The 27,270-nt window shown below is 33.4% G+C and overlaps 1 protein-coding gene across 13 annotated transcripts in view; it reads right to left on the bottom strand.

The window, feature by feature from the left end:
* The window catches only part of ECT2 (epithelial cell transforming 2), a 48,491-nt gene that overhangs the window by 4,614 nt on the left and 16,607 nt on the right, over positions 1-27,270 (bottom strand). For all 13 annotated transcript variants that reach the window (XM_081139044.1, XM_081139046.1, XM_081139045.1 and 10 more), the window contains 12 exons: positions 26,305-26,441; positions 20,604-20,723; positions 18,046-18,114; positions 15,463-15,573; positions 14,726-14,822; positions 13,462-13,543; positions 10,803-10,881; positions 10,524-10,643; positions 7,186-7,324; positions 5,805-5,959; positions 2,306-2,413; positions 1,009-1,155 (listed from right to left, as the gene is read on the bottom strand). In XM_081139044.1, the coding sequence (XP_080995170.1) occupies positions 1,009-1,155; positions 2,306-2,413; positions 5,805-5,959; positions 7,186-7,324; positions 10,524-10,643; positions 10,803-10,881; positions 13,462-13,543; positions 14,726-14,822; positions 15,463-15,573; positions 18,046-18,114; positions 20,604-20,723; positions 26,305-26,441 (1,364 nt within the window). The remainder of the gene's footprint in view (positions 1-1,008; positions 1,156-2,305; positions 2,414-5,804; positions 5,960-7,185; positions 7,325-10,523; positions 10,644-10,802; positions 10,882-13,461; positions 13,544-14,725; positions 14,823-15,462; positions 15,574-18,045; positions 18,115-20,603; positions 20,724-26,304; positions 26,442-27,270) is intronic.

Here is a 27,270-nt window from a genome sequence, read left to right as displayed (position 1 = left end):
TCTTAGCCACTACTCAAACTGCCTCTCACTATATAATCACATTCTAGTGTGTGTGTGTGTGTGTGTGTGTGTACACACCATAGGGTAAGTACTATTAATCTCTTTTCCCTATCTACAAAAATGGGGATAAGAGAACAAGAAACTTGCTAAAGGACATATAAGTGAGTGATAGTCACTTGCTTTTCTTAACCTTAGCAGGTCAGGTTAATAATTTTACAAGGACACATCACTCATATACCAGGTGACAGTAATAAATGTTAGAACTGTCTTTAATATTGTCTAATAATTCTAACACCATTGGGAATTTTTATTTTTCAGACATTTAAAAATACACGAATTTAGAACCCATATCATCCTCTGAAGGTCACAGTTTCAGAAATTATATCCTACTCATCACAGAAATAGTAAAATGAATAAAACTCAGTCTCTGTTATATTACTGGAACCAATATGTATAAACAGAACCATTGCTATTTATGTTAGTAAAGTGATAGGCCAGATTGAAACATGTTTTTTTTCTTTAGAGATTTTAGAACACATCTCAATCTGAATAAAATTTCATATCAAATAAACTACATATTAAGTATGTCTTTATCTCTAGTTCATTGAGGTTTTCTCAGTTACCTTGACCCAATAAAAGATGTTAGAAGTTAAGAGATATATAAAAAAAAAAAAAGATGGAGCCCAGCCGGGCGTAGCTCAGCGGTTGAGCGTCGACCTAGGATCCAGGCGATCGGGGTTCGATTCCGGGTCAGGGCACATGCCCGGGCTGCAGGCTCGATCCCCAGTCGGGGGCGTGCAGGAGGCAGTCAATCAATGACTCTCTCATCGTTGATGTTTCTATCTCTCTCTCTCCCTCTCCTTTCCTCTCTCTGAAATCAATATATATTTAAAAAAAAAAAAAAAAAAAATGGAGATACTAGATATTCATGTTTAAAATTAGCAAATTCCATACCAACTTCCATAAATGTGAATAAGTCAATTAGCCCATTAAGTCAAAGTCACTTACTGCTAATGACGATGTGCTTGACAGGCGACTCATTACATGCTTATCACTGCTAAGAGGACTTCTTCCCTCCCCAGAACTTTGGGATGTCATAAGAGCCCTTCGTAGAGCTCTTTTTGGAGTTTTGGAGAAAGAGAATGCTCTTGTAACCTGGAGTTTTAAAAAGTTACAATTAAGCCTAAAGAAATTTAATATAACTGATAAGAACAATTATACATAAACGAAGCCAAATACACATCGAAAGTTTTTGTACAAATAGTATATCAAAGAATTAGAATTTCTTTGGGCAAAGCACTGAGGAAATGTAGTACAGTAAGTCTTTACTCAACATCATGGTCGTCCATATGTTCTGTGACTTCAAGTGAAATGACATTTAACAAAACCACTTTTACCATAGGCCAATTGATATAAACAAGTTTAGTTCCTACAGCATTTTCATCAACATTATAATGAAACAACATTGAACACTATCTAAAGATCTGCTGTATACTTCCATTCATAGAGCACTACAAATGGGAGAAAGAAAGTGCAAGGATAAACCTGGTGTGGGAGAGAAGAAACATGGGGTTTTTGGTCTGATTCCGCTAAAATTTATTTAAGAGATCTTTAATCCAAAGCCATTTGAACCTCAATTTCTTTACCAAAAAAGTGAAGGAGTTCATTTGACTCACCATTTAACGTGTTTATCTACTATATATCATACATGTTAATTGCTGGGAGATATAAAGATGATTAAAGTACAAGGCCTCCCCTCAAAAGCAAAAACAACAGAAATTTGTAAATCCAGCAGTAGACCATGGCTGCAAATTCCACCTAGAATGTTAAAATTCTAGTTGTACTTTTAAAAAGCCCTGTCACAAGCACTCTTGCGTCCTCCTCAATAACCCTGGTAAGGTATGCAAGGATGTTATCTCCATGTTGCAAGGCCAAAACACACTGCGATCAGGAACAGACCGCAGGTCTTCTGCCTCTGCCATGTGCCCTTGGCTGAACAATATCCAAGGCACCAGTCAAGATCAACGCACACAAATCTGTATCTAAAATACCATCGGTGCATTTCTACTAAAGTAGAGAGCTCATAGAAGTATCACTAGAACAATACGAAGGATAGCAGGTTGTAATTACTGTGCAAAAGAATTCACTAAACTAAAACTATTATCCTAGTGGGCCACTTCCTAGACCCCAAAACCAACTTTGTTTTTATAGACTATCTTTACACTGGTGTTTCTGGCAATATTATTTTAATATACTCTGAAAAATGCTTCTTGGAGGTATGTTAAATAACGCCACTAAGACTCACCTTTTTTGAAGTCTTTTTTATTGCTCTAGATGCTCTACTCAAAGTACTGTCCATGTCTTTTGTATTTACTTCAAAGGTTTCTGGATCAGCAGTGTAAATAAGATTTTCCTGTTGAAAAAAATAAACATTTTAAAAATACACAACTGTTTTTAAAAATCAAACCTTTAAACACTTAGCTACATATGGGAGTATATATAAATGAAGCTACCAAGATTTTTGATGTGTTAATAAAATTTCTATTCTAAAATGTACTAATTTGAGGATAGTGGAAAACAAACACTCAGTAAACAGAAAATTTATTGCAAGGACAATGGAAACCAAAGCAACTGGAAAAAAAGCTGAATATAAAATGGTACAAACAACCCTAAAACTAACAAGTTAGAAATTTAGCATAATTTATATGCTTCAAAATCAGTATCACACTTTCCTTGAAAAAAATCAAATTTAAACTTAAACTTTCTCCTAACTTTTCCCATTCATCCTCAATTAGCATCTAGACGAATTCTAAATCGGAGGTCTGAACCTGTGATCAAGAGTTCCTAGAAGTGGCAATGCATGGAAATCAGGAAGTATGCACCCCCTCTTAAATTACGTCCACAATTCTGTGTGTACCTATGTGCAAAAGCCATCTTTCTGAGGAGGTTTATAGTTTATATCACATTCTGAAAGGATTCAAAGGTTTCAAAGAGGCTAAGAACCACTAACCAAAATTAACCTTAAATGAAGCAACTAAACTCCAAATAACAGAATATGGGACATCATATCCACAAGGAGAAAAACTGAGGGGTTTAACCAAGAACAAGGTACCCAGAATCTGTTAGCTTTATACTCTTGGCCTTAGTTTCACATGTAAAATAATGATATGAGAGTAAGTGTTCTTTCAGCCTGAAAATTTTAATTCTTAAGTCATTTACAAATGAGCATCACAAATAAAATTAGCCTAGAATAAAATAGTTAAACTTATTTTACTCTTAATTATTTAAGCTCCAATTATTTAGGGAACCAAAAGATATATAATAGGACAGAGACTACTGGTTCAAAGACTCAGAGATTTTTATCTTTTACATCTTTTGTATACTTTCTGTTCAACATAGCTAATGCTCTCTCAAATGATAAGACAATGACTCGGGGCTTTTAAGAAATTTACTATGTGCAGTGTTTTAAATGTGAGAAAGATCTCAACTGAAGTCATTATGTGAATTTACAGACATATTTCTTAGTAACAAAATTTCACAACTTGAAAAAATTCTGTTTAAGACAGTATAAATCAGGACATAGTTAAATGTTTGCTGCCATCTTGTGGCTAATTTTATTTTATGAAATTTGTTTCATTAGTTGTTTATATTTGAATTCTAGGATTATTAGCCATCTGTGGCTAGTAATTCAATAGATTGTATTTTAAGAAAATTTTTCCATTAACTTTTCATGCTTTGGTTTTATAGTTATAAATTCAGAAAGGACCGCATAAGCCATCAAGTCCGAACATCATAATAAATGCAGGAGTAATTTCTAAAAAAGGCAAGCACTATATTGCAAGGATCCATTTTATATACGGATGCCTAGAACTATGAAAAAATATTCTTCCTTATAATCAGCAGTTTTGTAAGCTCTATAACAAAAACTGTCTCCATCATTTTTCTAACCAGCATTCTGTTTTATGCATTAATACTGTATTCCCTCTATAAACTTTTTGTAGAACAACCAACCTTTATTTACAACCACATATTTTTGGTCCATAGAAATTCTTAAAAACAAAAAAAAAAGTCTATTAACTCTTCTTAACATTTAGGTAGGGATTTTTAGTCAAATATTATCTACTTTATAAACCATAATAATTTAGACCTCAATGTCTTTCAGAAGACTTAACTATGATTAAAAAAAAATTTTACTGTCAGAGGAATGTCCAAGGCAATGTCAGTTACAGCACTACTGCACTGAAAAGGGTCATCTATCAATACATTCTCCTCTTGCCTGGTCGGACGTGGCTCAGTGATTGAGCACTGACCTAGGATCCAGATCACAGTTTGATTCCTGGTCAGGGCACAAACCCAGGTTGCAGGCACAATCCCCAGGTGGGGGACGTGCCAGGAGGCAGCCATTCAGCCTCTCATCACTGATGTTTCTCTCTCTCTCTCTCTCTCTTCCTCTCTCTGAAATTCAAATAAAGATATTTTTTTTTTAAAAAATACATTCTCCTCTTATTATTTGTACATGTCTTATCATTTGAGAACATTTACCATGTTGAAGAGAGAGCATTTTTAAATATATATACAAAAGATGTGACAGATAAAAATCTGATTCTTTGAACCAGTAGTCTCTGTCCTATTATGAATCTTTTGGTGCCCTAAATAATTAAAACTTAATTAAGAGTAAACTAAGGATAATTATTTTATTCTGGACTAATTTCATTCATCATGCACATTTATAAGTGACTTAAGAATTAGTTTTCAGGCTGAAAGAACACTTACTCTCATATCATTATTTTACATGTGAAACTAAGGTCAAGAGTGTAAAGCTGACATTAGATTCCAGGTTTTCTTATTCTTGGTTAAACCCCTCAGAGTTTTTCTCCTTGTGGATATGATGCCCCATATTCTGTCATTTCAAATTTAAAGGTTAAAGTTTTAATCTGTTGAAAACTTTTTCTCAGAATACTTAGGTATGTATTTTCAGTCCCTTGCCAAATTGTAACCTTTAATTGCATTGTCCATACTCTTAAGGCTCACATATCACCTGAGGTCAGATGGTAGCTTTGCTGAAGCCATTACAGATTTCTAACCTCTAATATCAAAAGTATAATTCTATTAACAAATGAATTTTGTTAATAAATTTATGTTATTTGTGCAAAGATGAAGGTCTGTATCTATCACAGTCTCCCCATTAATGATGAAGAAATTATCTTTTAAGGGACCTATATTTTATCCAAGAGCTACTATAGGCTACCTGATTTCTGGTAAATCACTTAACTTCGATAATTTGAATTTTTCATATATCTTCATGTTAATCTGTATAGGATAAAGATAATTATATATTCTATTTGTATATATTCACAATGACATTTGATTTTAAGAGGCTGGACTGAGAAAACTGGATTGGCTACTTGCCTGATAGGAAAAGCTACTTGCTACAACTCATTACTGCTTTCAGCGAGATAAAGGAACAGCAGAATAGAATACCCTCTGTTTTACAAACGCCAGGTCAAAAAGCCATTGATGAAAATCACAGGGTACAAGTCCAAAAAGCCTTACTAAAGCAGAGCCATAGGAGCTATAGGTTATCAGGGCCTTTCCGTAAACTAAGAACTCAAAGAAATGTTTCCTGTGTCTATACTTTTAAAATATCTTTTCCAAATCAACTTATTAAACGAGCTTTTCTATAATACACACAAAACTGAAACTCTCCTATACTCACCATTAACAAGTCATTAGGAATGTACAGGGTTAGCTTGTGCACTAACCATGGAGTTTTAACTTTTCATTATGATAGCTTAAGAACTTACAGCATCTGCTTTACAAATGGTGTTGGCTACATGTCGACATAGCATCTTGAGCCAGTTTTCTTTTGGAAGTTCCTCTGATGTCATCTGGAAACTGAGCAGCACATTTGCCTGCTCTGTCGGTGGCCTCACAAGCAGGGCAAAAGCATTATGGCAATCTAGGGTTCCAGAATCATAAACCTTAAGTGTTATTCTTGGAAAATTATAGGTTTATGCAAGTTTAGTCCCCTCAGACCAACAATATTCCAATGAAATAATCTTTTCTCCACCTTCCCCACCCTCTCTATTTTTAACTGGACAAAGAATATCACCACATTACATTGAAATGTTAGAAGTACCATATGAGGAACCAACAATGATAATTTGACATTCCATAAACAGTATCTTCCATGATGTTTAATACTTGTATGATGGAGTTTTTAAACAATTTGAATGTATCATTACTTAGAATCCTAGAATCTGAGTTTTAAAATAAAATGGCAGTATAAGAATAATTTAAAACTCAACCTATTTAAATCAAGTTCAAAGAAACAAAATGTTCAAATATTAAAACTGTTACAAAATGTTCTGTGACCAAGATGCAGAACTTATTTTAAACAATGTAGTCTTCCATTATTATAATCCAAAAATATGGAAACGATTTAAAATAAATGCACATTACCCTTAATAATTCAAATTTGACAACTGAGTAAAGATGGCAATATAAGTTAAATGTTCAACTTTTCTTTAATTGTTTCTATTAACTCAAAACCTTTCATCATTAGAGGATGGGATCAGTAATGGAACCAGCTTATACCGTGAAAACATACACCTAACATCTAATATATGGCCATGCAGACACATCACTAGGTGTCAGTTAAACAAATGATACTGTTTTGATGATAAACTTCTGGCAATTTCAGGCCTTCAGAGAACCCTTCCTATCACTACCAAAGTTGAGAGTAAAAACTTCCCTTAATATACACATTTAACTCCATGTCAAGACTGCCATAGTTACTTTGGGTGTATTTACTCATGCATATCTATTCTTGGTCATATCCTAACTGTATCCTTAACAATGCGGCCATTGGCAGCAGGGAAAGTATAAGATGCAAAGCACAGGTAATGGACTGGTGATTTCTTTTGGATTCTGAAGAAATAATTCTTTTGGTGTGGGAACAGGCTAGGTTAGGGTAGATAACACTTTTATTTGAAAAAAATCAAAAATTATGTCAGTTACTAGAGATGGATCTGGGATAGAAGTATAAGAACAATTCCTTTACCAGAACTAACCAACTATATGTAAAGATAATTTAGCACTTATCAGTAAAACATAAGGGAGTGAATCAAACCTACAATGAATATCAACTACTTTTATTTAGCCAAGTTTATCCAATAAGCATACCTTCTGTCTCTCTTATGTCCAGCACCTTCTTAATTTGAGAAAGAGGCATTAAATGAATATGCTTAAGAGAAGCTGGGGGTCGGGTATGGCCATGAGGACTCCTAAAAGTGCCAATAACTTTGTGGCGTTTTCTTGCTATCTGATTATAGAAAGAAAGAAAAAAAGTCATTAAGTCATTATAAGTAATATGAATAAAAACAAAGACAAAATATCAAAAAATAAAATGGCACTAATCACATAAATCAGCTCATTTGACTATTAGCTATTCCAGACTAAGGGATAAGAAGCTATGTAAAAAAATTCATACATGTAATTGTGTAATAGATATGCTCATGTTTATATAAGAGTTCAAAAATCAGGAAACCAGGCCAAAGGATCAATGCAAAAAATCCTAGAGGTGGGAAAAAATTTAGAAGCTTTGTGGAAGCAATAGAATTAAAGAACTGAGGAATCTTCTTGAGTTCAGGAAGGAAAATAGTTGCTCTGGGACCTCTGTATTAGATTCAAAAGATAACTGATATCAGTTTAAGAGCAGAATGCACAATTATCTTAGGTCCTGAGAATAAAGGAGTAAATAACACAGAAGTGGTTCTGCCTCTCATATTTTTACACCACTGAGAAAGAAGGATAGTTAAAAGGTAACTAAAAAATACATTAAACAAATGATACCAATTTTAAATCAAGGTGCTGTTTTAAGATATAACTTTACCTAAATTGGGGATTCACGCAAAAGGAAGAGATAGGTAAAGTAATGCTCGAAAAGCCAGGGGTAAAATCAGAAAAGACCCTGTGATTCATGATGTACCTGAGTTCTGTGAATTTTGTAAGGTCTTTAAATTTATTGTTTTCATTCCCACAAAAGTCTGATACATTATTTAGCCTTTTTAAAAGAACATCTCTTTTGAGGTTATAATCATCAACTGAAAGACATTTACACAAAATGTATTAGATTAGGTTACTTAATGAATTGAGATTAACTGGTCACTATCATGAATATGACAAAGAATGGCTGAAAAGCATACCTACCTAGTGTTGGCTTATTAGAAAAAAGAACAAAAGGCAGTCAAGTATTATAGTCTTACTGAAGCAGAAATATGACACAGATCTATTTATTATATATTAAATATTAAAAGTTCATTTACATTAATGTAGTGAAAACAAGCAAAAGACAAATATTTCCACTTATATTTAAATATACTTTTAAATTAATTTGGTTAAGCAAAATAATTTTAAGATTCACTTTTAAAAGGAAAAACAATGACAAGTGTTAATATTAATGACACATATCAAGGTATGTGTCAAGGTAAAAAGTTCGAAACGCAAATAAAATATAAAAAGGAAAATATATTATTAAGTACTAAATTAGCTTAGCTTCAGTAAAACATTACCTGCCATATTTAGGAGAAGTCAATATAGATTTTACCCATTTTAAATGTTTCTAACTTTTACCATACTCTTCATTTCAAATTGGCTAAGAAGTTTGGTTTTTTGTTTGTTTGTTTTTTAATTTATTTATATTATAGAGAGGAAGGGAGGGAGAGAAGGGAGGGAGAGAAGGGGGGGAGGGAACATCAATTTGTTGCTCCACTTACTTATGCATTCATTGATTCTTATATGGGCCCTAACCGAGGATTGGACCCACAACCTTGTCAAATTGGGACAACACTCTAACCAACTGAGCTATCTGGCCAGGGCTGTTTGTTTTTTTAAACAAGCTAAAGAATGAGAGTTTAGGATTATAAATCTTTACGTCCAAATTTAATGTCAGAAATGGAGTTGTTTCAGTTATTGTGATTCTGAGACAGGAAAGCTAAGAGAGAGTAGAACAAAAAGTCACTGGTAAATGAAATGAGAGGCCAGGTTATTACATAATCGACTGGAAGCTACAGGGAATGACAAATGGCAGGAATTAAAGTGGAAGGTAAGTCAATGAGCCAGTTATAGAAGACTTCACAGAATTTGAAGGGGAGATAAGATAAAAAAATTTAAAGTTAGCTACAACTCTCTCATGATTATGGATTAGCAGGGAAGTAGAGATAACCTAACCAATTAGATAAATGGAGCCAGTTGACCAAGGGACTTCAACAAGAAAATCCTAAAAAACCTTTAGCAGAAGCTAATAGAAGTACTGAGCAACTATGGACAGCCAGTAAAACTGAGGTAAAATATGACTGATAATTGACTCCACCTAGCTCCTGTTCTCAAAAGCAGAGCAGCCAAAATTTCTTATTATGGAATAGACAAGTAGTTAGAATTACCTGCCTCATGATTTTTTATAACTTTCTCAGTTCTGGGTATGATTAACTGTGTACAGTATTTTTACTGCTGTTACTTTTGTGTTTTGTAACATTCCTGAACAAATGAAAATATTTTTTTTTCCACTAACCTCACAACAAAACTGCATTTAACACAAGTGAGCTTCTGGTGACTGGACATGACTTATTCTCTAAGAGTCTCTCATATTTTATAATAATATACATGATACAAGAGCACAATACTAGAAGACAAGTAGAAAAGGAAAAAAGAAAGTGGTATAGACTTAAAAAAAAAAAAAGGAAACCCATCGAATCACTTTAATGAAAGCAACAGAAAGATACCCAATACAAAAATGTCAAATTAGTTTTCTGGTTCATTAATATCCATTTTATCAAAATGAACAGTTTTAACTCCTGAGAAGGAAAATATACTCCTTTATACCTCCCATTAGGCTATTTTAATGTTTAAAAAAACACTATTAACAGAATGAAAGAATAGTTGAAAAAGCACACAAATATAATTCAGTTAGCCTGTAGGAATGAGAGAGAAAAAATTTAACTTAGATTAGAATTTTAGAATTAGAATCATTGCCTGCCATTCGATATACTGACAATTCACTCACTCAAAACCCCGCTGACTTAAGGATGAATCAGGGAATATAATTCATGATATTAAATAATCAAGTTCTCTCACTTTTCAATAAAATACTGACTTCTTTGCTGGAAAAATCTACTTAAACTTCAAAATAAACTCATAATTATTTTTTACATCTCTTATATACATAGAAATAAGAAGTTCTTAAAATTCTTGACTTAAGCATTATTTGCATGGGAATAAACTAAATTTTCATCCTGACTATATGAAGTCATGAAAATTTATTGTACTTCTTAATACTAGGTCTTCTTCTAAAAGCATTCCAATAATAAAATAGTATTAAATCAACAATTGGTCTCAATCAAAAAACTGTGATTAAGTTTACTTACTTTAAACTTCTATATAATACTTTAATCAAAGCTTGGTTTTAAACATTCAAGGACATCGCACAGGGCAGTAGCATTATATTACACCAAGCACAACTTTACCTCCAGGCAGTCACTGAAGAGAAAGAGGGTTACTTGCTCTCCTCTGTCGCAGGGGTGCTCGCCTAGGGAAATTGTTTCCACTCGTTGGACTAAGCTTCGGTGAGAAGATAAAAGATTAGCCTGTAGAGATTGAAAATATTAATAGATCACTTGGGAGCAAGGAATTTTTTTAAAGTTACAATTTAAAACAAGGCAGTGCCAAGAATCTGCTTATATTAAAACTAGAATCTAAACAAGAAGGAGGAAATAAATCAACAATCACCAAAGATGAACACTTACTGGGCATCCATCTACTTCATAAACAACATCAAAAATTTGCTTTTGAGCTTCAGTTTTCCTCTTATCCTCATTAATATGCCTGAAAAATTAATAAAGTTCTTTTTAAAACTCAAGCTTTAAAAACAGAATATGAAAACTGCATATAAATACTTCTCACGTCACAGTAAAATTCCTTCCAGTGAGTTTATCTTAATTCTGATATCTGAATCAGTTAAAATGTTCCCTAAAACTATCCCACCACATTGAAAGAAATTCCATAGACCCTTCAAAAAAGTATGGTTTACTATATACTCCTTACTATATTCTTTTTATTTATTTATTATTTATTTTTTTTACTATACTCAGTATACACTTCCTAAAATACATTAAATCTGTATAATCTTCAGGTTAGCAGTTGTAGCTGTAAGTTCACTTAAGGTTTTATTGAAGTCATTCCCAAGTCATATGCTAATCATTTCACTGAAAAAAGAATGAAAACTACAGTTTCCAGACAAGATGAAATAAGAAGGATATACCCTTCTGCCTGAAACAACTAAAAAACCATCAAAATATAAAGAAGCAAAATATTGAGACACTGAAAGTCAATTCCTGTTAGATAGGTACTCAACATACACTCCTGGTGGGAATGCAAAATAATACAACCACTTTGGAAACAGTTGGGTACATTTTTTTAAAACTTAGATAACTTAGCCATTCCTACTCCTAGATATTTATCCATAAAAAAATTTATTCACAAATGTTCACAGCAGCTTTATTTTTAATAGCCAGATGCTGAAAACAATCAAAATATCCACCAACATATGAATGGATAAATGTGGTATATCCATACAATGGAAAACAGTAAAAGGGAATGAACTATTGATATAAGCAATGATAAATACTAATCTTGAAATAATTACAATGAATAAAAACAGCCTGACAAAAAAATAATACACTGTTTGATTCAATTTAGATAAAATTCTAGAAAATGCAAATTATACTGATAAAAGAGTAGTTGTTGCTTTGGGATGGGCCAGACAGGGAGAAAGACCAAAGGCTATGAATAAACTTTTGGAGGTGACAGAAATGTTCTGTGTCTTGATAGTGATGATGGTTTTGTGGGAGTACATATATGCCAAAATTAATCAAACTATATTTTGAACATGTATAATTTGTTAAGTATACACACACACACACACACACACACACACACACACATTGAAACTACTAAAATATATATCTATAACAAATTAACTTTTATAAATTACGTGTAATTCATGGTGTTAGAATCCAATTTAGATTTTTTTGTTTTGCTTAAATGGCAAGGACTAGTTAATTGGTGCTGTCTTATTGTTTCCTTTACCTAACAGATTATGGTTGCTTCAACCAACCACAATTAAGCATCCCTGTGCTAAATGTTCAAGAACCTCAAGAATTCAGATGTGGTCAAATTCTGTAAGGTATGTAAATCAGCATCACAATTCAACATTAAAATAGCAGTTTCCATAGTTCAACATCTACTGAAAATCTACAATGAGCAAGCCATTAGGGTAGGAATATATCAGAAAGATATGTAAGTTCTCAGAAAGCTGAAATAAAATGTTGGAAAGAAAGAAATCTTTACTCACCAGTCTTATCATTTGGCTCATTATCCTATAGCAGCCCACTTGGCACTACTCTAAAGGAGGCAACAGGTCAAATGGCTAGTCCATACCCTAACTAGGTTACTTTATAATCTGTTTACAAAAATATATCATATAAAAATAACAAATAGCACATGCTATCATCAAAATGACAGTGGTAGAGTATGCTACACACTAAACAGGCAAATTGGCCAAGTAACCTCTCAGCTTTCTCTTTTGTGAAAAGATGCTAACACTGACTGCCTACTTCATAGAGTTGTTGAAAGAATCAAGGTAAATAGTGTCAGAGTTTGTTAAACCATGAAGTGTTTAAAAAACTATTATCCTGGCCCCAAACTAAATCAAAAGCATGAAGGCTGGCTGATAAACATAAGCAAAAATCAAAACATACATAAAACTGCCGGTAGCAACAGTAAATTAGCAAATTAATAAAACTCTAATTTGAGCATTATTTTACTGCTGGGCCCTCACTCTTACAGCTAATAAAGTTCCTTGCTAAGAGCACCTTTCAAATATATATATTTTTAAATGTTTGTTTGTTGTTATTGTTTTTATTTTTCAGAGAGAGAGAGAGAAACATCTATCTGCTGATTCCTGTAGGCCCCACCCCTTAAGCATGTGCCTTGATTAGGAATGGAACCAGCAACCTTTCTACATGGGACGACACCCAACCAACTGAGCCACACTGGCCAGGGCCTTTGCAAGTATTTTAAGAAACTATTTCATATTGAAGTACCTCATGGAATCTCAGAAATCTTTTAATTAAATCTATTAAATATGTTGATGTGTGAAGTCCAAAGAGTTGAAGTGCCCTCGCCCTCCATGAGACAAAATAATAGCAACATAGTTTTCAATTCTGATCATAACACTCTGAAAAGATCATTTCTAATCAGAACTACGTCTACAATTTTAACAATCAAGACTCCAAGTCAATTTCATTGCATTTATACTTTTTTTTCTCCATATATGATTCTAATTGTTCTAACAATTCCATTCTAAATCCAAGGAACAATAAAAAATTGAAATAACGCACTTACGTCATTACTTCCTTCAGTGATCCAATAGCTTTTTCTAGAGTGTTTTTGTCAGGATTTTCTTCTGCTGTATGCTTCTTAAGATCTGTAATGAAAAAATGTTTTTTCCATGATTAACTGGACAGTTCTTATCCAGGTTGTTCATAATGTTCCCTATGCTTTATTCCACCTAATGACTCCCTATTACCACACCCACCTAATCTTTTAAATGAAGATAGAAGGCTTAGAAATCAAGTTCATTTCAGTCATGACAACATTTGATGAATTTCTACAAGTACTTAATGAAATAATAAAGATAAGCAAAAAAACCCCAAACAACACACTGCTTTGTAAAGTTAAAAGTATGATTGCTCATATATTCTCTTTATAATCTATAAAATAGGACAGCTTTTAAAGACTAGTATATCATTTTATAAGCTAGTAATTCCAAACTACATTAGATAAACATAGAGATCAATAATTACCAAAAAGTTACTACTATAATTCATGTTAACCCATATATTTTAAAGAAAAAAATAGATTAAACAGTCAAATCAGCCTCCTTGTCAGCTATACATACTATTGCAGTTAAGGTTTGAGGATCAAAATGCTTTATTACAAACTTATTCCTGTTAGTAACTTAGTTTTCAAACTTAAATTTTTTAAATAATATAAAAATTGACACTACCCTAAAAATATTCATTAGAGTCAGCTAAATGTAAAGGCATATACACGACTGTCTTTTACTGCAAGCAAAATTTATTCATAAAAATTAACTCTTCACTGTAAAACTCCCTTCCACTGATATACGTAGTTTAATTTCTAAAATTCAATGTATGTTTCAATAGTGTTCTACAGAATCTAAGAAAAGAAATTAAGCATAAGACCAAGTACACAAAATTTTACTAAGATTCAGAAAAGAACCAAATAATTTGAGACATATGAATCATCTCTTGCCTTGTGATTTTATGGGTGAATGGAGTGTTTACATGAATGTAAATTGATTTTGCATTAGTGACACACCATGAAATGTAAACAGACTTTTAGCGGAGAGATGAAAAGTACAATACTAGGCAATATAATTGATATCAGAACAAATAAAGCATTTTAGACCAGACCGAATTTTTGTAGCACCAGCGATTATCTACAAAGACATTTTCTATGTAAAAGATACAACTTTAATGCTGAAATCCAAAAAAATTATGAAAACAAAGAGTTTCAAATTTTTTAGAACAAAACAATTCCATAAAAACATCCAAAGTGGCCTGAAAAACGATCAGACAAGTACCATTCAAAAGCAATGCAACACTGGGTAACCTCTGTACTGGTCGGATGAGAAGTTCAACTAGGCTTTGCCGTCCACATTCTGGTTTAGCTTGATTTATCTGAAAGGAATTTATTCAAAAAATTTTTAAAAGGTTTTCTACAAACAACAAATATCCTACATTTATCAATTATGCCTGATCATTAGTGCCCTGATGACTAACAGGAGAGGTAGGGTGGCAGTTGTTCTCTGGAAGATTACTGTGGTTGAAATCACCTCCTGGCAAGTCAAGGGTTAATTAACATCTTAACCAGAAAACAAGTTCCTCTACACACTACTATACATTCCATCTTAAGCTGCTCTTAAATCTTTATCATTCATAAAAAAAAAAAACTTTTAAAATATTAATTATGTTGATACCATTGGATAAACAAAGTAAGGCATTGGTAAGGGAAAAAAAAATCATTGAAGGCAAAAGAGAATCCCTCTGGAAATTTTTTATGTGTTTGAGAACTAAAACATGTATAACTTTAAAAAAAACAACCATAAACAACGTTCCCATTCACTTAGCTGCCTCAGACCCTGCTAGTTAGTATGTCGAATGGTCAGAAGCTAAACATCACTGCCAGTCTCAGGAGGTACAGCTAAAGGTAACAGGTAACATTAAGGTATTTTTACATGGATACATTTTTACTAAAAGCATAATTTTAATGAACTCCTTCAGAAATTCTCAGATTTTTATTTGAAAGAATGTACATTACCTTCAGAAAAGCATGAAATCTTGGTTTCTGTTTTTCACACTTAATAATTGTTTCCTTGCTCATTTCAAAGAAGTTTACAAAGGGAGGGTAGGTTTTTACCAAATCTTTTGACTAGGAAAAAAAGAAAACACACACATTAATTTGTAATGCATTTCACCCTTAGACAATAAAACCTGAAGTCGAATAACCAAGCCACAATCTGACAGAGAGTGCAAAAGTTTGTTTCTTCTCATGTTAAATACAAAGTTTATTTTAGAAACTTCTCACTAATGAGTGAGTTAATTGCTAAACAAAATTCATTAATGGGTACACACAGCCTAGAACCTGAAAAGTAAAAACCAGAAACAAAAGTATATTAAAACATATTATACTGATATAAACATAACAAGTTTAAAAACTTCTTTAAATTTAATTCACGACAAAGGAGCCAAGAACATACAATGGAGAAAGGAGTCTCTACAATAAATGGTGCTGGGAAATCTTGACAGCTACATGCCAAAGAATGAAACTAGACCACTTTCTTACACCATACACAAAAATTAACTCAAAATAGATTAAAGACTTGAATGTAAGACCTGCAATTATAAAACTCCTAAAAGAAAACATAGTAGGTAGGTTAAGCTCCTTGACATGGGTCTTAGCAATGTTTTTGAGGATCTGACTCTTTCAAAGGCAAGAAAAACAAAAGCAAAAACAAACAAATGGGACTACATCAAACTAAAAGGCTTCTGCAGTGAAGGAAACCATCATCAAAATGAAAAGGAAACTTACTGAATGGAAGATATTTGCCAATCACATATCCGATAAGGGATTAATATCCAAAATACATAAAAAGTCATACAACTCAACAACAAAAATCTGATTTTTTTTAAAAAGGACAGGAGGATCTGAATAGGTATTTTCTCAGAGACGACATACAGATGGCCAATAGGCACATGGAAAGATGTTCAACATCACTAAATATTAGGAAGGTGCAAACCAAAGTCACAATGAGATATAACCTCACACCTGTTAGAATAACTATTATCAAAAAGACAAGAAATAACAAGTGTTGAAGAGGATGTGGAGAAAAGGGAACTCTATACACTATCGGTGGGATTGTCACTACAGAAAACAGTATGGAGATTCCTCAAAAAATTAAGAATATATCTACCATATGATCCAGCAATTCCACTTCTAGGTCTTTACCCAGAGAATTTGAAAACACTAATTCAAAAAGATATACACTCCTATGTTCACTGCAGCATTATTTACAACAGTCAAGATGTAGAAATAACCTAAGGGTCATCAATGGACGAACAGATAAAGAAGATGTGGTTATCTATAAAAGGTGTCCCAAAAAAATGTATACACACACTTTGAATAATTATAAAGGCAGCATTTATTAAAATACATTTCATTTTCAAAATTGAGCTATCAGCTCTTAAAGTATGGGACACCCTGTATATACAGTAGAATATTACTCAGCCATAAAAAATGAAATCTTACCATTTGTAACATGGATGAAACTTGAGGGTATAATGCTAAGTGAAATAAGTCAGAAAGAGAAAGACAAATACCATATGATTTCACTCATATGTGTAATCTTTAAAAAAAAAGAGAGAGAGAAATCAACAAACAAAACAAAACAAAAACAAAATCATAGATACAGAGAATAGAGCAGTAGTTACCAAAGTGGAAGGGGAGTCAGGGGTGAATGAAAGAGGGGTCAATTTCATGGTGATGGATAATAACTAGACTTTTTAGTCATCACTTTGTAAGTGTATACAGATGCTGAATTATGTTGTACACCCGAAACATAATGAAAAAAGTCTGTAAGTTCAGAATATAGTAATTAGAATTGATCTATGCAGAACCCAAGAACATGCTATTATGTATTGAAGTATCCAAACCACCATTAAAAGATCAACTATATCACCCAAAAATGCAAACAAGAAAAGGAAAAATGTCTCCGTTAATTGAGGACACTAACAGGTATCAAAAAGGTATGTGAGAATAATTTGTATATTTGGAATTCCCAACAAACCCGAAAAAGAGCTCATGGTAAAGGATGGAAGTTAGAAGGCCTCAGAAAACAAAAGTAAATGTGCCAGAACCCAAGGCACTGAAACTTACAAATCATATTCCAAAAGACTGAAAGAAATTTATAAACCCTATTCACATCACCTCATTCAAAATGAATTTACTTTATTTGAAAAACTTAAGTTATGCTGTTCTTCTCCTAAAGAGAAGCAGTCCATCAGAAGCTTTTATAAAGAGTAGACAAAAAAAGTATCAGAAAAAAGTATCAACTAAGGAAAAATTAAAAAAACTCAATTATAGAAAATTTCAAAACAATCATTAATCTATGGCCATTTGTGAAGGGCAAATAACTGGATACATAGTAAAACAATTATAGCACAGTACAACTGTTCCTAATGATGACCTTGAGCTATTGAAAGTGTTAAATTTTACATTTTACAAACACAATGCTGTCAAAGTTTTAAAAGCTCTCACATTTAAACAGGTAACTTTCATTTCCTTCCAGTCCTTTATGATATGATACTTTAATCTGCAAATTTTAAAAAGAAATAAAATACTTACATATTTAAGAAAGATGTCACCAATGCTTTTGCTCTCATCCCAATTAACAATAAGGTCTTCAAGATCATCCTGAAAGAACACAAATTAAAACATTTGAGACTGTACTTGACAATCTCTTAAATATCTTTTAACATTTTCGAGATATTCATTTTGAAGGTACTTTATAAAGCGTGCTCCCTTTATATCTAGAAGTAACTGAAATATATAACAATTTTGGTAAAATATAAAATACAAGTATTTGATAAGTTGCATTTTTATTAACTTAAAGATCTTTTATATTTTTGTTTGTAATGTGCAGTAAAAATCAAAAAAGTAATTTTAACATATTTGTTTGAAAAATTTGTAATTCAGGTTAATCTTTTCTACTGCAATTTGGACTAAATATTAATGTGGGTAATTTTGAGAATAAACACTGATAAATTTTGTTCAAGAACCACACAAACTAAGAGGAAATAAAGCTAAACTACTTTACCACAAAATTACTTTACTATGAGAGATTGATACCTAGAAATCATGGACCCTTCATTTAAAATAAAAAATCATTAAAAAGAGAATAGCATTGTCTTATAGGATTTTAGCATTTAACTAACTATAGAGAATTGAATGAAATAAATTCTAAGTTCCTTCTACTTTGAGTTTTCAAACAAACTGAAGCAAAACAAAAACATATAGTAGAGGAACAACAGTAGAAAAATAGCACATCTCTACAGAAGATTTTGTAAGGCCTTAATTCCTTATTTGCAGGATTAATTGAAATTAAAAAAAACAGTAACAAACATTAACAATGCATTGCAGCAAAGAATAAATCATTCAAAGGAATAAATGAGTTTTAGATATAAAATTTATTTAGCTCATCAGAAGTATCTGAAAGATCATAATAAATATACACAATCAAAAAGAATTACTACAGAGGGGAGGAAACAAGATGGTGGCGTAGGTAGCAACTGAACCGGCCGCCTCCCCCAACCACATCAAAATTACAACTAAAATAGAGAACCACCATCACTCAGAACCTCCTGAAATCTGGATGAACAGAAGCACTACAACCAGAGAACTGAAGAAGCACCAAGACCGGGGTGGTCTCCAGCACAGCAGCTCTCTGGCTGTAGCTGCAGCTGGTCCTCACAGCCGATTGGCCTGGGCGTCAATTCCTCCCAGTGATGCCAACAGCAACCAAGGCTCAACTACAACAAGACAGTGCACACAGCCCACACAGGGGAGCACCTAAAAGGCCCAGCTCAGGTGACTGGGGAGGCTGAGCCACTGGGCCCTACAGGACACCTACTACACAAAGCCACTCTACAAATTCCAGGAAACATAGCAGCTCTACCTAATACATAGAAACAAACACCTGGAAGCAGCCAAAATGCAGAGGCAAAGAAACATGTCACAAAGGAAAGAACAGAAGAAAGCTCTAGAAGAGGAACTAAATGAAATAGATCCAAGCAAGCTAACAGATACAGAGTTCAGAATAATGGTTATAAGGATGCTCAAGGATATTAGTAAGAGTATGACAAAAACAATTGAGAAAATTGATGACATAATAAAGTACCAATTTGAAATGAAGGCTACGCGAACTGAAATGAAGAATAATTTACAGGGAAGCAATAGTAGAGTAGAGGACGCTGAGAATCAAATCGGCAATCTGGAACATGAGGGAACAAAAAACACCCAACCACAAGAGAAAAAAGAAAAAAGAATCCAGAAATATGAAGATAGTATAAGAAGCCTCTGGGACAACTTCAAGAGGCCCCCACATTCATATTATTGGGGTACTGGAAGGAGAAAAAAGAGAGCAAGAAATTGAAAACCTATTTGAAAAATGAATTACAGAAAACTTCCCCTACCTGGGGAAAGAAATCAACTTACAAGTCAGCAAGCACAGAGGGTCCCAAACAAGAGGAACCCAAAGAGGCCCACAGCAACACACATCATAATTAAAATGCCAAAGGTTAAAGACAAAGAGAGAATCTTAAAAGCAGCAAGAGAAAAGCAGTTAGTTACCTACAAGGGAGCACCCACAGTACTGTCAGCTGATTTCTCAACAGAAACTTTGCAGGCCAGAGGGAGTGGCAAGAAATATTCAAAGTGATGAAAAACATGGAACTACAACCAAGATTACTCTACCCACCAAAGCTATCATTTAGAATTGAAGGTCAGATAAAGAGCTTCTCAGACAAGGAAAAGCTAAAGGAGTTGATCACCACCAAACCAGCACTACAGAAAATGTTGAAGGGTCTTCTTTAACAAGCAGCTAATGAACAAGAGAATATGATGAACTAAATGGATCCAGAGACATTGACGCATGTAACAGACGATCATATTTCAGAGGGAAGAGGGAAGGGGGGTGGAGGGTGGAAAGAGATTAACCAAGGAAGTTATATGCATGTATGTATAGCCCATGGACACAGTCAATAACGGGGTGGGGGCCTGGAGAGGGGGTGGGAGTGAGGTGGAGGGGGTCAATTGGGGGGGGAAATGGGACACCTGTAATACTTTCAACAATAAAGATAAATTTAAAAAAAAAATTACTACAAACCTAACATATACAAATTTACCTTTATCTTAGTGTGCACATCAAATATATCTGGGATACTACCAAAAATAGTCTTAATCTCTTCCGGTGCAAGGATAGGCCCACCACGCTGTCCTTCTTCTTCCAATGGTACCTGAAATAACTAAAAGGTAAAAAAAAAAAAAAGAACTAGTTTAGGTAGACTGTGGGGAGAGGGAAGGGAAGCTAACACATAGACAGTGATAAAGGGGAAATGTTGATGAAAAGGAGAAAACATTTTTTAAATACTCCTCTCTAAATTTGAGGCCTTTTTTCTAACATTTTCTATTCTATTTTATCCTATTTATTTACACATCTGTGTATATGTGTTTATATACTCTTGTAATAAAATGTTATGTTAGAATCTAATAAAAGTTTATCGCACAGTTCTACAAGTTATTAAAACTGTTAGTATGATATAAGAGTAATTTCTATTTTTATTCAAGTTACTAAGGAAGAAAGCAATAAGCAATCAGCTATCTCCAGACATATACTTACTATAAGTACTAAATGTGCTTAAATGGTAGCACAGAACCTTGGTTTAGGGGAAAGAGACTAGATTTGAAGCAGAAGACCTGTTTGTATTCATGTTGTTGCTTGTATCAATCTAAAAAAATAAAAGATAAATAGCTCCTAGAATATGTGAATATAGTGTAGTTACAGGATACAAAACACACATGCACGGAGGACACGTTGATCATATATCGATCTATATACCAGTAATGTAGAAAGGAAACCAAAATTTTTAAAATATCATGTACAATAAAAAATCAAAATACTTAAGTATAAATATACAGCAGGTCCTCGAATAACATCCTTTCATTATAATGTTGATAAGATATCATAGGAACTTAACTCTTGTTTATATCAATTAGCCTAAGGTAAAACTGATTTTATTATACATCATTTCACTTAAAGTTGCAGATCCTATCGACAATGTTAAGTGAGGACTTACTATAATAAAGTATGTACATGATGCTGAAAACTAAGGATGCTCATCAAAGAAATCAAAAAAGAGCTAAGTAAATGAAGACATATGGTCGTGAATTGAAAGACTCTACACAGTAAGAATGTCAATACTCCCCTAAATTGATCTACAGATTTAACCCAATACCTATCAAAATTCCAGGACTTTCTGTAGATAAAGAAAACCAGTTACTAAAAATGTATATGGAACAGCAAAAAAACTTCTTAGTATAAAGCTGCAGTATTCAAAACTGTGTGGTATTGGTGAATCAATAACAGAGAATAAAGCCCAGGAACAAACTCACGCAAACACGAAGGAATTTTTGACAAAAGTACAAAAGCAATTCAATGGAGGAAGGCTAGCTGTTCAACAAACGGTACTAGAACACCATCTGCTATACGCAAAATAATAAACCTCAGCCTAAATATAACTAAAATATGATATATATTTAAAAAATCTGATAAGTTGGACTTAATCAAAATTAAAAACTTTTTTTCAGCAAAAGACTTAGAATGAGAAGACATGCTATAGACTAGATAAAAATATTTGCAAATCACATATCTGACAAAGGAATAGTATCATACATATATAAAATTATCAAACTCAGAAGGAAACAACTCAAATAAAAATAATAATGTATTGTTGGAGTCCTAATATATGTAGAAGTAAAATGAATTACAATAATAGCACAAAAGACAGGAGGGGATGAATGGTAGTTTAAAACAAAAAGAAGGTATCATGAAATAACATGAAGATTGCAAATTGTTACTATTGTCAAGAACTCCTACAGTTCTACAACAGTTCATTCATTATGTTGAGGCATTCCAATTCTCCTGCTGAAAACAACTGAAAATACTGAAGTAACTAAAACACCTTTCTAAATACACCAATATGCTGACAAGAAAGTGAGATACTTTCACTTTCCAAAAAACTCTAAGTGAATCTCAGAAGCCAAAATCTAAGTGAATGTTGAGAGCTGAATACTAAAGCCAACTTTTGCCACAAAGGCCATCTGCCTAATCTGATGAAAGGTAAGCTTCATCTACGGAAACCTTAGTAGGCACAGAGAAGACGAACACAAAACCTAGTTTCCAACCTACCAACTTCCAGTGAAGTTAAAAATGTTGTACCCTGTGAGTGAGAAATTCCAAGTTTTTACCCAGAATATGTTCTCAAGGAGATGTGAGTTGGGGGAAAAAAAAAAAAAAAAAAAGCCCAGCCAGGCGTGGCTCAGCAGTTGAGCATCAACCTAGGATCCAGGCGATTGGGGTCCGATTCTCAGTCAGGGCACATGCCTGGGTTGTGGGCTCAATCCCCAGTAGGGGGCATGCAGGAGGCAGTCGAACAATGACTCTCTCATCACTGATATTTCTATCTCTCTCTCTCCCTCTCCTTTCCTCCCTCTGAAATCAATGAAGATATATTAAAAAAAAAAGGAGATGTAAGAATACTCATGGTAGACTACCAGTAAGAGTGAAAAACAAAAACAAAACACTAAAACTTCATTCTAATGTCCATCAAAAACAAAAGTTAAATAAACTGCTTCATTCATACAGAAAAATGAATTACAGCTACATGCAACAACACAGATCTGTCTCAAGAACATGACAAAGTGAAAAAGCAAATTACGAAAAATATATAGATATGATTACATTATAGTTTGTCTTCCCACACACATGTAATAGATCTGTAAGGGAAATAAGCACAGAATTCCAGATGATGATTATCTCTGAGGGAAAGAAACATAATAGGTTTCAAAACTATGTGTAATCATTTATAAATATTCCTTTATTTAATCAACATTTAATTAAAAATCCTTAACAAAAATATTCAGACAACCAAAATACATCAAGTTTCATTAAAAATCTCTCAATAGTCTTAAGATAGGTTAAACCATCCTAAAACAGTTCTGTGTTTGCTCTAATCCCCATATAAAATTAGAGAAACAAAAATTATTGATTCTACCTTTCCAACATTTCTTAAATCTATTCTCTTTTCATTTTCACTGATACTATCCTAAGTTCAGGTCCTCAAAACCTAACCAGACTACTGAAATAACTTCTAAATTGGTCTCCTTGCCTCCGCAAATTTCCCTCATTAAGACCTCCTTCAAAGTGAACCAAGTTAGCTTCCTAAAATGCTAGACAGATGTATCTTCCCCTTCTACAGCTTACAGATGACCCAGCACACTATCCAAGGGCCTTCCTGGTTATGGCATAGGCACCTTATATCGATTCTCACTGTACCCATACTTCATCCCCTATCCTGGTCCCCTTAATACTACCCTAAACTCTAATCCCCCTAGACTACTCTGCATACCTTGAATAATACACATCTTCAATCATCTGTATTGTTTACAAAATCTATTCAAATACACTGCCCACCCATATTATCTGCATGTACCAATCAGACTCATACTTTAAAATCCAGTTCAGTTTTCTTCTTTATGATGCTTTTTCCAATGCTCAACCTACTGAAAATTCCAATCCCACACCTTACCTAAACTGGAAGAGAAGCAGAACCCACCTCACAAATCTCCAAATATTTCAACTAAACCTCCCTCACGCTGCTTATAACCTTCGCTTGGTATTATTATTTGGAGTGTAATTCTATCTCCCCTTCCAGTCTAACTTCTTTAAAAAAATCCTCTTTAACTCTTGGCACAATATTAATTTATAATTTTATTATTAATCTTTATAATATTCTGGAATATTTTGTTATTCCATATTATATTATAATATATTCTAGATATTCACTTAATTTGGGGGCTAAGTTAAAATTTATTCCAAATTCAATTTCTTTTTTAAAAAATATTTTGATATTTACAGAGAGAGAAAGAAAAACATCAGTGTGAGAGCACATCAATTGGCTGCCTCCTGCTCGCCCCCTATCAGCGACCCAGCCAGAAATCCAGGCATTTGCCCTGACCTGGCATTGAACCAGCAACCTTTTGCCACATGGGATGATGCCCGACTAACTGAGCCACACTGGTGAAGGCCCAAATTCAATTTCAAAAAAACAAAAAAAAAGAGCACTTCAGTCCTAAAATAAAGCTTCAAGGAAACACTATCAGGAATTTAGACCATAATCATTTTTTTTAATGTTTTTATTGATTTTAGAGAGAGACGAAGAGAGTGAAAGAGGAACACTGACTGCCTGCCTCCTGCACACCCCCTACTGAGGATGGACCCCAAAACCCAGGGAATGTGCCCTGATGGGGAATGGAACCAGTGACCTTTTGGTGCATGGGACGACGCTCAACCAACCGAGCCACACCAGCCAGGGCTAGACCATAATCCTTTAAATAAAACCTTAGGTGAGTTTATATTAAGCATAGTGCTGTGAAATTCTACCTACTGTTTAATAATTTTGAGGGCTTTTTTAAAAGTAGTTCTGGTAAATTTAATTGATGTGCAAAATTAGAATCCTGAAACTCCAGTACATTTACCACAGCCTGAAAGGACTTACATTTCCAGGTAATAAGTGCTACCAAAGTATATGAACAGTATATGCCAATAGGATATTCTGCTACTCAATTACATTTTGGCTGGCTATAAAAACTTAAACAAGAAAGTCATAAATGATGACATTTCCCTTGAGGAGGAAGAGAAAAGCTAACTTAAAACAAGTAAAGTTTGCCCGGCTGGGCGTAGCTCAGCGGTTGAGCATCGACCTAGGACCCAGGGGATCGCAGTTCGATTCCCGGTCAGGGCACATGCTGGGGTTGTGGGTTCAATCCCCAGTCGGAGGCGTGCAGAAGGCGGCTGATCAATGATTCTCTCTCATCATTGATGCTTCTATCTCTCTCTCTCCCTCTCCCTTCTACATTTAAAAAAAAAAAAACAAGTAAAGTTTCATACAGCTCAGGGCCTCATAAAACCTAAACTACTGCTAAACAAATTAACCATCAAGAATAACCACTCCATTACTACCAAGAAAGAAGTCTTTCCATTTCTTATCACTATCATTTTTCTATTCAAAGACAAGTTTGATGGTATTAACTTTATTTTCTTAACAAACTATCTCTGTCATTACCTAATGCAAACTGATTCCTTCTTTCTACAGATTCCAAAATAATGTCTTATTATTATGTCTTTCAGAACCTTGATTTGAATTTCAATTTACTCCTTAATATCTTCTTCAATCTCATTACAAGTATTCATTAGAATTGTTTTTTCTTCAGAAATAACTTCATAGTACATTTTGATAGTGGTAAGAAATGAGTTAACATTTATGACTAATCATTGCAAAGTCTAAGAAAACTTGACATAAAGGATTTTTTAAAAATTACTGATATCCATATTGTTATACTTCATTGCCATTGGTTTTTCACATATATACAGTACTACTTACCTAAAGCAACAGAGTACTACCAAAAGCAATACCTCTAGAACACACTTTCAGAAAAAGTTACCTATCACTTCCAAATATAAATATAAATTCAGTACCTTAACAAGAAACCTGCAAAGTTCTGAATTAAACTCGGTTCCTCTATGATCATCTAATCAGGATCCTTCTCTCTTTAAAGTCACTCTAAAATATAGTGCTATATCTGCATGAATAAAAGCTACTATTACAGTTATGGCATTTCCCTAACAGCAGTTTTTGTCACACATTTTCATTTTTAATATCTATGTTCAAATTCTATGCTTATGTAATTTGCTTGTAAGAAGTAACATCTCTTAGACATTTTTACTTAGAAACACTGCAACAGAAATCATTTTGCAACCAAACTCACCTGAATAATTGTGGCCAATATATTTACATAATTACTTTCAGTCTGATAGAGCTCTTTTGCAACTTGCCACCTGGCTGACTGCTTTGAAGGAACTGGAGTAGAATTTTTAGAAGACTTAGTACAAGACTTTGGTGTTTCTAAAAGGTAAAAAGGAGGACTGATTTAAAATGCAGGCCAGACATAAGTACTAAACATTGCACAGATTTAACAGAAAAAGGGAAGGATACCAACTCTTATAAATATACCACCATATAGATGTTCATTAAAGTAAACTTTCCTCATGAGGCTAGGAAAAAAATTGTCAAAATTATCAATGACTCCAAATTGACATTTTGCTAAATAAATGGCCAGTACTCTTCAAAAATGTCAAGGTCTTAAAAACAAAGATTAAAGAACTGTTCCAGATTAGAATAGATAACCTGTGATCCAGGGTTGGATCCTATACCAGAAAAAAAACTTTTTTCTTTTAGCAAAAGAAAAAAGGACATTAGGACACTAATGGAACTGATAAAATGTGAAGGTCTGCCAGGTAGATTATAGTATTAATGTTAATTTCCTAATTACAATACAAGAAATGTCCCTATATTTTGGGGAAAAATAAATTTATTTAGAGGTAAAGGCACAAGATATCTGCAACGTACTCTCAAAACACTGCATATACTAAGAATGAATGTTAAAGCAAACATAGCAGAATATTTCCATTTGGAAAATTTGAGTAGAGAGTATGGGAATCTTTGTACTAGTTTTGCAGTTTTTTTACAACCTGAAACTATTTCAAAATAAAAAGCAACATACAGTAACATTTAAGTTTAAAAGGAGAAAAAGGTTATGATTACACAATTACAATAACAGAAAATTTTTCATATATATAGGGTGCCCCCAAAAAATGTATACACACTTTAACAGCTTGTTACAGAATAGTAAGGAGCTAGGAAATTTCCAGGACATTCGGAATAGGGAAACTAT

The sequence above is a fragment of the Miniopterus schreibersii genome (genome assembly GCF_964146895.1).
Source record: "Miniopterus schreibersii genome assembly, chromosome: 5".
NCBI classification, from domain to species: domain Eukaryota; kingdom Metazoa; phylum Chordata; class Mammalia; order Chiroptera; family Miniopteridae; genus Miniopterus; species Miniopterus schreibersii.
The sequence above is the reverse complement of the archived record's forward strand: the minus strand, read 5'-3'. Positions and strand labels throughout refer to the sequence as shown.